The 14,520-nt window shown below is 34.5% G+C and overlaps 1 protein-coding gene across 1 annotated transcript in view; it reads left to right on the forward strand.

The window, feature by feature from the left end:
* Positions 1-14,520, forward strand: part of PIAS1 (protein inhibitor of activated STAT 1) — a 158,714-nt gene that overhangs the window by 89,764 nt on the left and 54,430 nt on the right. The window contains exons 3-6 of the mRNA XM_043983582.1: positions 6,930-7,014; positions 7,270-7,317; positions 10,218-10,308; positions 10,845-10,979. Coding sequence (XP_043839517.1) covers positions 6,930-7,014; positions 7,270-7,317; positions 10,218-10,308; positions 10,845-10,979 — 359 coding nt within the window. The remainder of the gene's footprint in view (positions 1-6,929; positions 7,015-7,269; positions 7,318-10,217; positions 10,309-10,844; positions 10,980-14,520) is intronic.

Below are 14,520 nucleotides of genomic sequence, written 5' to 3' on the forward strand. Positions count from 1 at the left end.
CAGGAGGACCTGAGTTTAAATCTGGCCTCAGACACTTTACACTTACTAGCTGTGTGACTTTGGGCAAGTCACTTAACCCTCATTGCCCTGCCCAAAAAAAAAAGAGAGAGAGTGAGAAGTTTCTATGGGATGGCATAGCTACTGAGGAGAGGCATGTTACTGAGCCTGGTATTTTTTTCCTAAAGAATAAGAAGAAAACTTTTTTTTTTTAAAGAAGGATAGTCAACGATTATAGAATCATTGAGCTTTTTCAGTACTCTTTGATCCTCCTAGCACAAATAGTGGATTAATCACCCCTCCTTTTTGTATCTTTTGTCATTCCAATATGCCTTGAGTTTTCTCAACTATAAGACAGTTGAACTAGATACCCTCTGGCTCCCCTTCCAGCTCTGGCTCTCTGTTCCTACATGGTCTGCTATCAAAAAGTATTCTCTCTGAGTTCACCTTCTATCTCTTAACTGTTGCTACTCTTTCTTCTTTGCTAACTCATCATTTTCTAGAATGCTTAAGGTGAGTATTCCCTTGACCCTCCCTTCCCTTTGTTTATATCCTAGCTTCAACTCTTATTTTTACAGATAGGCAGCATGGCATAAAGTAAATCGATAGCTGGGCCTGGAATTGAAGACCCTGGCTCACCTCTTAGACCTGAGAGTGGGATGATCCTGAACAAATCAGTCTCTCTGAGCCTCGGTTTGCTCTTCTATAAAATGAGCGTGATACCAGTAGTGTGTACAGCAGCAGGTTGTTTGAAACTTATTTCAGGTGATGCATATAAAATAATTTACAAACTTTAAAGAGCTGTATGGATATCTTTTGTTGTTGTTATTATTACTGATACTAGAAAGATAACTCCCAAATCTTGATCTCTTTCCCAACTGCCCATAAGACAGCTCTACCCAGACTCATTAGCACCTTGAACTTAGAATGTCCAAACTAGGCATGTTTCTCCTCTTACACCTGCACTTTTTCTGTTAATGGCACCCAGTCTCGCATGTTTGAAATGTCATTGTCTTTGAGTCTTTCTTTTCCATTACCTTTATCTGATATTCAAGACCTTTCATGACCATATGGCCGCATTGCAGGCCTTGTCATTCTATCCTGTTCCACACATCTTACACTCTAGTCAAACTGGACAGCTCTCTGTTCTGAACATACATGGTGCTTTTCCACATCTTTGCCTTTGGTCACACTATTTCTTGTTCCTGGAATGTTCTCTTTCCCCCAATTCAGTCTACTCAAATACTGCTTTTTACATTAATCTTTCCCTGGTCCCGTGTCTTTAATAATACTCTTCCAACCTATAATCCCCACCCAGTTTCACAAAGCATTTTGTTTTGGACCCGTATAATAATAACATTTAGACCTAGTTTGTCTATAATTATTTTTTGTATATTTTGCATCTCCCCCAATTAGACTGTCATGTTGAGGGAGAGAGGGATAGGACATGATCTTGTTTTATTTAAACTTTGTATGGACCCTATTAATCAACACAGAGAACTTAATAATTTAATTCATAACCCATCCTAAACTTCCCTCCTAAAGGAGAAACCTTTATCTCCCAACACATGAAATAAGTAAGGAAAACAACACAAGATTTCAAAGATGCCCCAGTTTCATCATAGTCTTCAAAACAAAAGCTTATGTTGTAGTCTTACTTTATGATGATGCTGTCAACAAGTGGAACAATAGCTGTAACTTGATGATATAAAAATTAAGTTAAATTTCAAAAACTTACATCTAAATTTAAACAGGCAGCTAGGTGGCACAGTAGATAAAATGCTGGGCCTAAAGTCAGGAAAGACTCCTCCTCCTGAGTTCAAATCTGGCCTTAGACACTTCGCAGCTATGTGACCCTGGGCAATTCACTTAACCCTGTTTGCCTTAGTTTCCTCACTTGTAAAATGAGCTAGAGAAGGAAATGGCAAACCAGTATCTTTGCCAAGAAAACGCCAAATGGGGTCACAGAGTCAGAGGTGACTGAAAAGCAGATAGCCGACTGAAAAATTTAAATAAGTATATGTGGATTGCTAAGCTGCTGCCAGTGATCTTTGAAAGATTGTAGTGAGTAGGAAAGATGCTATAGGAGTAGAGAAGAACAAACATCCTGCTTTTCATAAAAGAAAATAGTACCTGCAGGCCAGTGAGTGGCTTCTATTCCTGGAAAAATCCTAGAACATATTATTTAAAAAGGGTACTTTGTGAACATTTTAAAGGGAAATGATGATTACAAAGAATCAGTTTGTCTTTATCAAGTATAGATCATGCCAAATTTAACTGTACTTTGTTGACAGACTAATATGACAGGGAGATTAGGAAAATACTCTAGATATGGAATACTCTGATTTCAATAAATCATTTAACAGTCTTGAATGCTATCCTTGTGAACAAAACAGAGATATAAGTTAAATTCTAGCACAGTTAGGTACATTTGGGACTGGTCAAAGGACCAGTCTGAACCCAAAGAATAGTAACTGATGGATGAATTTCAGCTTGGAGAGAGGTCTTCATTTAAGTCTAGTAGGATCTATTCCATCACTTCCAGCTTTTCCACAGTTTTATTAGTAATTTGAATGGAAGCATAAAAGTCATGCGTGTCAGATTTACAGATGATACAAAGTGCTGGGAGCAAGATTAGCACAGTAGATGACAGTTTGAATTCAAACAGATCTTGAAAGGTTGAATTGATGTGCCAAACCATATAAGATGAAATTTAATAGAGGATAAGTTTTCTATAAGTTCTATATTTGGGCTCAAAAAATCTAGGGGTGGTAGGAGTAGGCTTCACTCAGTGACTCCAGTTGACTTGTGTTGCAAGCAGTTTTCTAATAACTGAGAAAACAAAGAAATAAACAAAAAAAAAAGGTCTGAGCTATGTGATTTATTAGCAAGGCATGCAGTTACAGAATGCACTGGATCTAGAGTCCCCTTAGTAGACACAAGGATCCTGAAAAGAGATTTACAAGGGTTTTAATAGTAAAGTTAGCATTTTTAGTGGTTACTATTTTAAGATTTGGGGACTTTCCTGAGTTCAGGGATTCTGATTGGTTGCCTCCTGTAAAACAGCTAGTGGTACAATAATAAATTATTTTCCTGAAATCATGTGATTTACAGGAAAACTAAACTCAAGAAAACAAGACAGCCACAGCAGCTTCACAAAGTATCAGCGATGATACAAGATGGAGTTGGTTTGGTTCTCTCATTCGGAACATAGGAATCATGGAAGAGAGAAGATAAACTGAAAAAAAGTAGGATGGTACCAAATTGTGTATGGGTTTAAGCTATCTGGCAACCAAACTTTACTTAGGAGACAACAGAGAGTGTCTGATGTTTTTGAAGAGAGTGTTTGATTCTACCAATGGGAATGGGAATGGAAAGAACTGTTGTGACTAAACTTGTGATAGCTGTATCCAGTTCTCTACATCACGACAGTTAATCTAGACTCAGTATGAAGGATGGATTGGAGTGGAAATGAGACCTTTTAAGGCTATTGCAGTCTTTTGTGTATCTGTTCCTTCCTTTCCCTCCTGGAGTTGTATCAGTAGGACTATAGAGCTGGGGACTGGTATTAAATATGTTGCAGCACTTGAATTGATAATATATGTTAACTAGTTGGATGTGAGAGGTACATACGTAAGAATCTAAGATAACCCCAATATTTTGACCTTGCAAGACTAGATAAATGGTGTTAGCACTGACAAAGTGAAGTCGGAATTTAGGAGCAAGTTTAGAAGAAAAGAGACTTAGATATTTAGTTTAAGGTGTGGGTAGAGTGGTACTGGTATCCTGTGGGTTGTTGGAGATGTGGATCTGGAACACACAAAAAAGAGGCTGGGTTAGAGATAAATGTGAGAGTCTTCTGGCTTAATAGGTGGTCAGTGAAACTATGGGCACCAATGAGATTGCTTGGGAAAAGGGAGTATCTGAATAGAAAAGGTTGAGGAGAGGAAAGGTAGCAAGTAAAAGAATGAAAAGTAGCTACTAGAGATATTGACAATATAGAGAAAATGGTGTCATTGAAACCAAGAAAGAAGTCATAATCTCTTTGAGGGTTATGGTACTGTTTTATTTCTTTGAACCTGCACTGTGCCTCTTATCCTAAAATGCCTAGTATATAAAACATTTTGTATGTCAAGACACATTTCATTCTTCTAACACATTACTTTAAAGCCACTTATGGGATCTAGTGCACGTGGTGGGGGATTGGGACAAGGTGGGGGAGAGTAAAACGTACATACACACTTCCTAGCCTCATTCTAGTACTATCTATTGAAAAGGCTCTGAAATTTCAGCTAAAAAGTGCTATGAATTTTTGTACTTGTGACATTATTTTAGTACTGGTCTGGGAACAGAGCCAAAGAACTAAAATAAGTGTGACTTGCTAGATTGAAGTCTTAACACAATTTAAATTTTGAGAATTAAATTGAAATTTGAGGATCCTGGCTAGTTGTTATTGACATTTCCTTTGCCTAACAGAGAAGATCTGCTTTGTTACAAGGTTGTCTTTTGTTTCTATGTTTATATCTTTGAAACCAGACATTTTAAATGCATTTCAGTTAAGTAGAGTACTTTTTTTAAGTTGTTTTGAAAATTATTTCTTTAATAATAAACTCTGGGGGCAGCTAGATGGCGCAGTGGATAGAGCACCAGCTCTGGAGTCAGGAGTACCTGAGTTCAAATCCGGCCTCAGACACTTAACACTTACTAAGTGTATGACCCTGGGCAAGTCACTTAACTCCAATTGCCTCACTAAAATAATAATAATAATAATAATAATAATTTTAAAAAAACAACTCTGATCCACATATTCAGTTATTTTCTCTAAATCCTACTTTAGGTTACCAAACAAAATTCTAATTTATGAGAAAATGGCAAAATAAATACGGCTTTAAGCCCAATAAAATATATTTCTGCTTAGAAATTATAAAAACCTGGATCATGAGGTCTTTTGTACTTTATTATAGCGACACATTTATGTACGTTTTACTTTTTGTTTTTCTGTGAGTGTATATTGTGATGCTGATTAAGGAGATGTTGCTTATGAATAGAATCAAACGTTTGAAGTACTTTTTCTTTATAAAATCATCAAACTATCACAGGTCTAAAATAGTTCTTCCTATGTCAGAGAGACATTTTTTTCTCTTCTAGAAAATGTAAGTAGAATTAGTGAAGCCTGTTAATTTTCCTCGTTTCTTTCCCAAAATAATCTTCCTAATACATAAACTTTTACCAAATCACCTCCCCAGTTAAAAATCTTTATTGGTTTCTCTTTGCTTACAGAATATAATATAGATTCCTTCATCTGCAATTAAAAGCCTTATATAGTATGACTGCAACCTACCTTTCTAGCTTGATTTCCCACTAATTTATTTCATGCATTGTACAATCCTGCTATTGATATCATCCTCTAAAATTCAGCTCCATTCATTCATGTAACTTATCCTGGAAGATAGTCCTCCCTTATCTCTGTGTATTGAAATCCTTCCTTTATTTCAAAACCTAGAGCAGGTGCTACCTTCCTTCATTAAATCTTTGTGCTAACTTCATATTTCTTATGACACTTTGTCTGAACCTCTCCTTTGTCTATATCATAGTCTGCCTAATAGTAATTTGTGTACAAGCTTTATCCCCATTATTACTTTGTAAATATTTTGATGGCAAGAACTTTTTTTCTTCCCCATCTTGGTATCCCTGGCACCTAAAACAATTCATTGTACATACTAAATGCTTGATAAATGTTTGTTGAATGAATAGAATAGGAAGTTGCTTAATGAGAAAACCACCACCACTACTTCCACAATACTTATATTGGAGGGAAGAAAAGGGGTGTTGAGGGAAAGGTACAATTTCTGATTTTGTGTATTAGCTATCTTCTCTGTTTAGTATGCACTTTTTTTTTAATGTATGAGGTATTTTATTTTTTCCGTTACATGTAAAGATAGTTCTCAACTTTTGTTTATATAGTATGCACTTTTAACAAGTGAACTTCAAGAAACTTGCCAGTGTAGGGCAGCTAGGTAGTGCAGTGGATAGAGCACCAGCCCTGGAGTCAGGAGGACCTGAGTTCAAATGCGGCCTCAGACACTTAACAATTACTAACTCTGTGACCCTAGGCAAGTCACTTAACCCCAATTGCCTCACCAAAAAAAAAAAAATTATCTCAAGAAACTTCCCAGTGTAATGTGTTCTATGGCTATGTTCTATTATTGTTATAAAGCAACACATAAATGATGGATTATTAAATGGCTTTGAGATAGGGTTGCTCTATTTTTTTGTTTGTTTTTATAACCCTAACTTGAATTGGAACTACGTACATGTGAATGGTATTTTATCCCTTTATAATCATCTGTGTCTTAACCTGTCATTAGTCTTTCAGTCACTTCACTGAGTCTTCTTCCATAAAGCATAGTATTACATCTTATATTTAATATAATGCTTATGACTAAAATTTGCAAACAACTGCTTTTGCATTATATTGTAGGATGAGAGATAATAAAAATTTTTTGTCTTAAGGACCAGGTATAATCTGAGCTGAATTAATTTTAAGATGTTTCTTATTCTAAAACATTTACTTTAAAAATCAACTGTATTTCTTATTCACCATTAGGCAATTTAAATTTCAGAGGTAGAGGTTTTTTTAAATATATGATAAATATGTATGAGTACACATATGTACACAAACAGCATCTTTTATGTCTTGTTAGTGTTTTTTCATAATACATTTTCTGAATTTAAATTTCAGTATTTTGTTGTGATTCTGATATTTTTCAAAGCTATTATTTTAGTCCAGTGCTAGGGCATTATTTTAAGTACTTTGTTTACAAATCTAAAACATTTTAATCTATTGAAGGAACATCAGTGTTATTTTTTCTAATGTCTTCTTTGTTGATGCACTTGAAGATAGCTAAAACTGTAATTCTTTCTTTCTTTAGCATCGGACAACAGTCAGCGTTTTCGAGAAACTTGTTTTGCATTTGCATTGACTCCACAACAAGTGCAACAAATCAGTAGTTCCATGTAAGTTGTCTTCCAGTATAACTTACAATATGACATTTGAACTTAGTATTGAGTATAAGATGTGATTACAGCATGCTGTGTATTGGATGATTTTCAAATACACTTAGCCTAACTCTTGCTACAGAGACTATAAAAGTAATCATTTCTCTGATTATGTTTGTTTAGCAAACTTTTACTGAACCAAGTGCCTTTTTAAAGTTTTTACTTTCACATGCACATACTATAATGTTTTTATTTCTGTCCTGTATTTTCTAGGGATATTTCTGGGACTAAATGTGACTTCACAGTACAGGTCCAGCTAAGGTACAGTCTTAATTATAATACAAAATATTTTGGTATGTTAAAAGATAATACATAAAGTAAAAAATTTATAAATTAAGTTTTTTGGGGGTATTTATCTACCTGCTAGAAATTATACTGAAAGTGGGGATGAAAGAAATTATCTGTATCCCTGGTTCCCCCCATTCTTTATAGTTTCTTTGTGGCTTCTTCCCATTTATATACCAGCTATGCTAATTTATACCCAAGACAGATTTCATCATAAAAGTCTTTCCTAAACTGAATTTCTCAATTTGCTTCTATAGAGATCTACCCTAAGTATTAAGAAAACTCTATTTATTGTCTTTAACTATTACAATGATTAGCTCTTTAAAATATAGGGGGCTTACATACAGGATAACAAAAATACTGTTCAGTTAGCTAAAGGAATAATACTAGTTATCTAAGTGACCTCTTATTCTCACACAGTAATCAAACCATTTGAGTTTGGTTTGTCATAAATGTATAATTAGCAAACTAAACACAATACAATTAAAAGACTCTATGTGAAACAGCTGATATTTTTTGCTAAACATGATAGGATGTTTTCCAAAGTGAATACTATAGCTACCATTTTCCCAACTTCTTTACCCAGACTCCTTTGTTTGTGTTGTGATATCCAGTTTACCTTCTTGGTATAAATATTCTTATCTATATAAACCACCTGGTACCACAGATTTTCAGTCAATCAGTTACTGTTTATTAAATTGGTATTATTTTTATAGTATTGTGCTGGGTTCTCTAGAGAACCGAAAAGAAAAGAATAACATCTCTTTGCCCTTAAGGAGCTTATTCCTCAGTCTAATTGGGGAGACAAAGCTGATATGGAACACAATTAGAGATCAGGAAACAGCCCTTATGATCTACTGTTAAGTGTTGTAGATGTTATAAATACAACACTGTTTTTGAGATCACTAGGAGTTAAAATAGTTGGGAAAATTCTCATGAAGAAGCTAGAACCTGAACTGCATCTTGGAGGAGATGAGTAGGATTTGAGGAGGCAAAGATATAGAGTGCATTCCAAACTGGAAAAGTGTCATGGTAAGTTAATAATCTCCATTTAGTTGGAACAGAAATGGGTATATTCTGATCCTATTCTTAACAAATTATGTTAATGTATTAAACATGTCTAGAATAGTACCAAATATTAAGTATAGGAAAAATCTTTAATGTTTTTTCTAGGCTTGATCAGTTCAGATATAAACAATTCAAGAGAAAAGGTGGGTTTTATTGTTGTTTTATTTTTAAATAAGGCTTATACGTAGCACTATACCCAGAGAAGAGAATTTTATTCTTTTAAGTAACTAGTCATTTGATTTTTAATAAACCTATTAGTCTCTGGAATTAGTTTTTTTATTTTTTTAAGTTAGGTACTTTATATGTAACTAACACCAATAAAAGATTATCTCAAACACATAAATAATTTTATCAGAAATTAGCCCTTTGTTTTCCCAGTTTAACGTTAGCTCTTTTCATCTGTGTACTATTTTTCTCTAAACTCTTTATGCTTTTAGACATTCTTCTATTTATTTCATTTCCTCATTCTTTTCCTGGGTTTTGGTATGGTTTTGATTTCTGTTTTTGGCCTAATTTAATAAGGTTAGAGTTGTATCCTTAGGGAAGAGTCATGCAGATTATCTTGGCAGTGAAATGACTATACTTTCATCCCTCAAGGGATTTATTTTCCATATTTTACATCTGTTAAATGATGAGTTGTATACTGTGTAATTAGCTGTTTGAACCTAAGTTGAGTAGTTTCTAATCTGCTTTGTTTTAAAGTTGATCTGATAATACATAAATATATAGAGAGGACCATACATTTATTGACCTTTTTTTGATAAGTATCATGACTTGCTTTTAGAAAACCTCTTAAGATGTTGAGGGGAGGGTGTTCGGATGAAAATGGTCAAAAGGATTCAGTATTAAGTATCACAGGGCAAGGGAAGAAATAAAAAGAAGGAAAGAAATCTTTTAAAGAACCTCAAGTTTCATAATGCACTATGAATATTTTCTAATGATGGAATGACAGGCAAGTTTGTGTTGTAGTTAGAGAGCTGGTAACTTATTGATTGGAAAGGTAAACTTCATAATTCATTTCTTAAATTTATATAACAGAATAGAATTATAGTTTATCCATTATATAGCTATACTTAAGGTGTTTTTTTCCAGAGGATTATGTGCATAGTTGAAAATAAAGAGTTTCTGAAATGTTTTGTTTCAATTTAAATATGAATGCAGTACAAGTAATATTATTGTATAGCTGTTTAACTATACTTTGTCATATAGAATATCTTCCACTGCCAGTTTTTTAAATCACTGAGACTACTTTGAGAAACTGTAAAAACTATTCTCTCAGGTCCCTCATTTTTTCCTCCCAAGACCTTTATTGGCTTAGGAAACTGGAAACTCAAAAATACTACACTTCTACCTTTTAAGACTAAAGCAGAGTTTTGAGAAGGAAAAAAACACTGCTGTGATCAGTTCCCAGGAGGAAGCTGAGCACATGACCCTCACATACAGGATTTGGTTGTAGAGAAGGTTATTAGAGCCATAGCTTGTATAAATACTTTATACACAGACCATACATTGTGTATAAAGTATTTTCCTTAAGAAATTGATAGTATAGAATGATGAGAATTGTTGTGAAGATAACCATGTAGATTCTTAGTACTGTCACTGAAGCTAATGGGGATAGGATTTTTTAAAAGCTTTTTTCCATTAATGAGAGATGTTAAAAACTATAATAATAAATACTTAATATTCTTAGCCAAATTACTGGGTCAACATATTCTGAAAATTTCTGTCTTCTTAGTTACCTATTGAACAAAAATATTAATAAAGTTATCATTTTAAAAGATGATTAAATCTGTTCTTATGTTTTTTAGGTTTTGTTTATCAGAAACGAGTTGTCCACAAGAAGATCATTTCCCACCCAATCTTTGTGTGAAAGTTAATGGGAAACCTTGTAGCCTTCCAGTAAGTCCAGAATTCTTAAAGTTTGTTGTCAGGTTATCTGTCAAAGCATAGCCATCATGATTTTAATCAATCGTGTGATCTAATTATGAAAATGTTTGACTGAGTCAGCCATGGAAACATGTGTATAGACTACACATAGATAACACATTTAACCTAAGCTATTATAAGTCAGGGACTGAAGGAAAACATTAAAGAGGCAAGGGCCAAGAGCAAGGATTTCAAGTTAGGTTGACTAAGACAACACTAGATTCCAGGTAAAGAAGATGTACCCAAGGACATCGAATATGTTTCTAAATGACTTGCCCAGGGTCACATAGCTAGTAAGTGTTAAGTGTCTGAGGCTGGATTTGAACTCAGGTACTCCTGAATCCAGGGCCAGCGCTTTAACCACTGCGCCATCTAGCTGCCCCACTTGCTTCTTAATGAAAAAAAAAGAGTCGTATCCAGTAGCAGTCAGTATACAAAGTTTTTATTAAAAGAATAACATTTGAAATGATGGAAAAGAATGAATAGACATTTTAAAATTTTATTCTCAGGGCTATCTTCCACCTACCAAAAATGGTGTGGAACCAAAGCGACCCAGCCGACCAATTAATATCACCTCACTTGTCCGATTGTCCACAACTGTACCAAACACCATTGTTGTTTCCTGGACTGCAGAAATTGGAAGAGTAAGTAACTTGGTTTTATCAAATTTGCATATAATTAAAAAGGACTAGTTGCTGTGGCTGAGCTCATCTCTAAGCAATAGGAACACATGTTTATATGGTACTTTAAAGTTTGGAATAGCTATCAGATGTAGTAGGTAGTACAAGTAAAAGTCCTAGTACAAGCATTATTATATCTGTTTTTTTAAATGAGAAAACTAGGGTTCAGAAGCTAAGTGACTTTCCTAGGCTCCCACAGCTAGCAAATGTCAGAGCAAAAGTTATGAATCATTTCTTAATTGCTAAATCCAATGGTCTTTTTTCAGTCATTATCCTTCTTGACTTCTCTGAAGCATATGACACTGTTAATCACTTTTTTCCTCCTTGATACTTTCTCTTCTCTGGGATTTCATGGCCCTGTACTCTTTTGGCTTTCTTCCTGCCTTTGTGACCACTGCTCTATCTCCTTTGCTAGATCATCATCTTTATCCTGCCCCTCTAAAAGTAAGTAACCCTCAAGGCTCTGTCCTGGACCATCTTCTCTTCAAATTCTCACACTTGGAGGTCTCATCAGCTTCAGTAGGTTCAATTATTATGTCTGTGCAGATGATTCCCAATTATATATGTATTTTAGTCTTAAACTCACACCTGAGCTCTAGTCCCTTATCATTGGCTGCCTAGTTCAACCTAGATGTCCTTTAGACATCTCCAACTTAACATGTCCAAAATAGAACTACTCACCTTTCCCCCCAATCCCATCCCTTTTCCAAAGGTCTTAGTCATTATCCTTGACTCTGTACCCTCCTTCACTCTCTGCTAATATCCATTTAGTTCCCAGGTTTTATTGATACTTATACCAGTCTTAACTTTCATCACTACTTATGTCCACTGCCCTAATTCAAATTCTCATCACTTGTTACCCTGTTGCAGTGGGCTCCGAATTAGTCTCCCTTCCACAAGTCTTTCCCTTCTTTGGTCCATACATACCTGCCAAAGTGATTTTCCTAAAGTATAGATCTGACCATGTTACTACCCTGCTCCAGTGACTCCCTCTTTCCTTTGGGTTCAAATAGAAACTTCCCTGAAGGCATTGAAAACCTTTCACAATCCAAATCCTACCTGCCAGTCTTGTTAGGCTTTTTATACATGGCTCTTCACCATATACTTTTACAGTCTAGCCAGATTAGCCCTCTTGCTCTTCTTCCCACAGGGTGTTTTATTTTCCATCACTGCCTCATAAAATCTCCTCATTTTATTCAAAGCTTGGCTTAAACCCTACCTAAGGCTTTTCCCAATTCACCCCAGCTGCTCATACAGTTTGCCCTGGAAATTGCTTTGTGTTTACTTTCTATATATTTTCTATATGTGTATATATATATATATATATATATGTATATATATATATATATGTGTGTGTGTGTGTGTGTGTGTGTGTGTGTGTGTGTGTGTGTGTGTATACACACATATATATATATATACATATATACACATATACACTATTTCCTTAATAGAATGTAAGCTTCTTGAGTACAGGGATCTTTTATTCCATTAGTTACTAACTTTTCTTAGGTCAGTCAACAAAAATCTTTCAAACACCTACTCTATGCTAGGGACTGGAAATACAATCTGTCTGTGGAGGCAACACATACATAAAGTATCAATCTAAAATCAAAATCAAATATCATTTGTAATAGGGATACACCAGAAGCTTTCCCAATAAATACAAAAATAAAGCAAGGATGACCATTCTCCCCACAGTTATTTGATATAGTTCTTGAAATGCTAGCAATGGTAAAGAAACTAAAGGCAAAAAAGGTAGATAAAGAGGAATTAGAGTTATCCCTATTTGCTGATGAAATGAAAGTTAGAGAATTAGCAAAGATAGTAATTGAGGCAATAATTTCAGCAAAGTTGCAAGTTACAAAATAAATTTTCAAAAAACAACAGCATTTCTATAACAGTACCCAATAGTAAAATCTAAGAAGCAATAATAAAAAAGGAAATAGAAATATCCCATTCCCAAAACTATAAAATGCCTAAAATATTTGTTAGATCCATTTGCCAAAGCACATGAAATACTTGTATACAATAAGTTTTAAAATACCACTTAAAAAAATAAGGAACATTTTATATATCTGGAAAAATATTCGTTGCTTATGGCTAGTTTATGCCATTATAATAATAAATAATAAAATTAATCTATAGTTTTAAAGCTATACCAATCAAATTATCAAAGGAATACTTTATAGAACTCAACAAAATAATACAGAAAAATCATTTGAAAAAATAAAAGGTTTAGAATATCAAGAGAAATAATGAAAATAGATACTGACAAAAGGGGAAATAGCACTTACAGTACTCATACTGAATTATAAAACACCAGTCATTAAAACTATCATATTGGTTAACAATGGAGGAGATGGATCAATGGAACAGAGGGAGAATCAGAAGCAGTGGAATTCAGTAACCCAAATGTTCAATAAACCAGAAAACATACAATAGTTAAAGAGAAACTCTCTATTTCATTAAAACACACATGCAGGAACCTGGAAAGCAATCTGGCAGAAATTAGACTTAAACCAACACTTTATATGGTATTCCACAATACATTCTTTTTTTTTTTTTAAGTGAGGCAATTGGGGTTAAGTGACTTGCCCAGGGTCACACAGTTAGTAAGTGTTAAGTGTCTGAGGCCAGATTTGAACTCAGGTACTCCTGACTCCAGGGCCGGTGCTCTATCCACTGCACCACCTAGCTGCCCCCCACAATACATTCTGTTTTTGTTTTGTTTTGTTTTGTTTTTTGTTTGTTTTTGCGGGGCAACGGGGGTTAAGTGACTTGCCCAGGGTCACACAGCTAGTTAAGTGTCAAGTGTCTGAGGCCGGATTTGAACTCAGGCACTCCTGAATCCAGGGCCGGTGCTTTATCCACTGTGCCACCTAGCCGCCCCCACAATACATTCTAAATGGAAATGTGACTTTAATGATAAAGATCATACTATAAACAACAAGTTAGAAAAGAAACGTATCATATTCCTTTCAGAACTGGAGGTAAGAGCTAATTTCTTTCTTTGTAAAAAAATATTTATTTTCAGTTCCAGTGGCTCAATAGCCATTGAGAATGCAAGAAATATGTTATCCATTATACATATAAAGTTATGCAAACCATTTTCACATTAGTCATTTTTTTTAAGGCAAGAAAAATAAAGTTTAAAAATATGCTTCAATCTGCCCTTAGAATTTCTTTCTCTGGAGGTGGATAACATTTTTCATCATGAGTCCTTTGGAATTGTTGTGGATCGTTGTATTGACCAGAGTAGCTAAGTCTATCATAGTTGATTGTTTTTACACTATTGCTATTACTGTGTACAGTGTTCTTCTGGTTCTGCTCACTTCACTTTGTATCAACTCATATAAGTATTGAGGAAATGAATTCTTAACCAAAACAAGGTTGAAGCAGCAATTACAAAAGATAAAATAAATAACTTTGACTATATAAAACCAAAAAATTTCTGTACAAACAAAATAATGTACTCAAGAAGGAAAATGGTCAAGTGGGAAAAAAA

This window comes from Dromiciops gliroides, chromosome 2, assembly GCF_019393635.1.
Source record: "Dromiciops gliroides isolate mDroGli1 chromosome 2, mDroGli1.pri, whole genome shotgun sequence".
In the NCBI taxonomy this organism is placed as follows: Eukaryota; Metazoa; Chordata; class Mammalia; order Microbiotheria; family Microbiotheriidae; genus Dromiciops; species Dromiciops gliroides.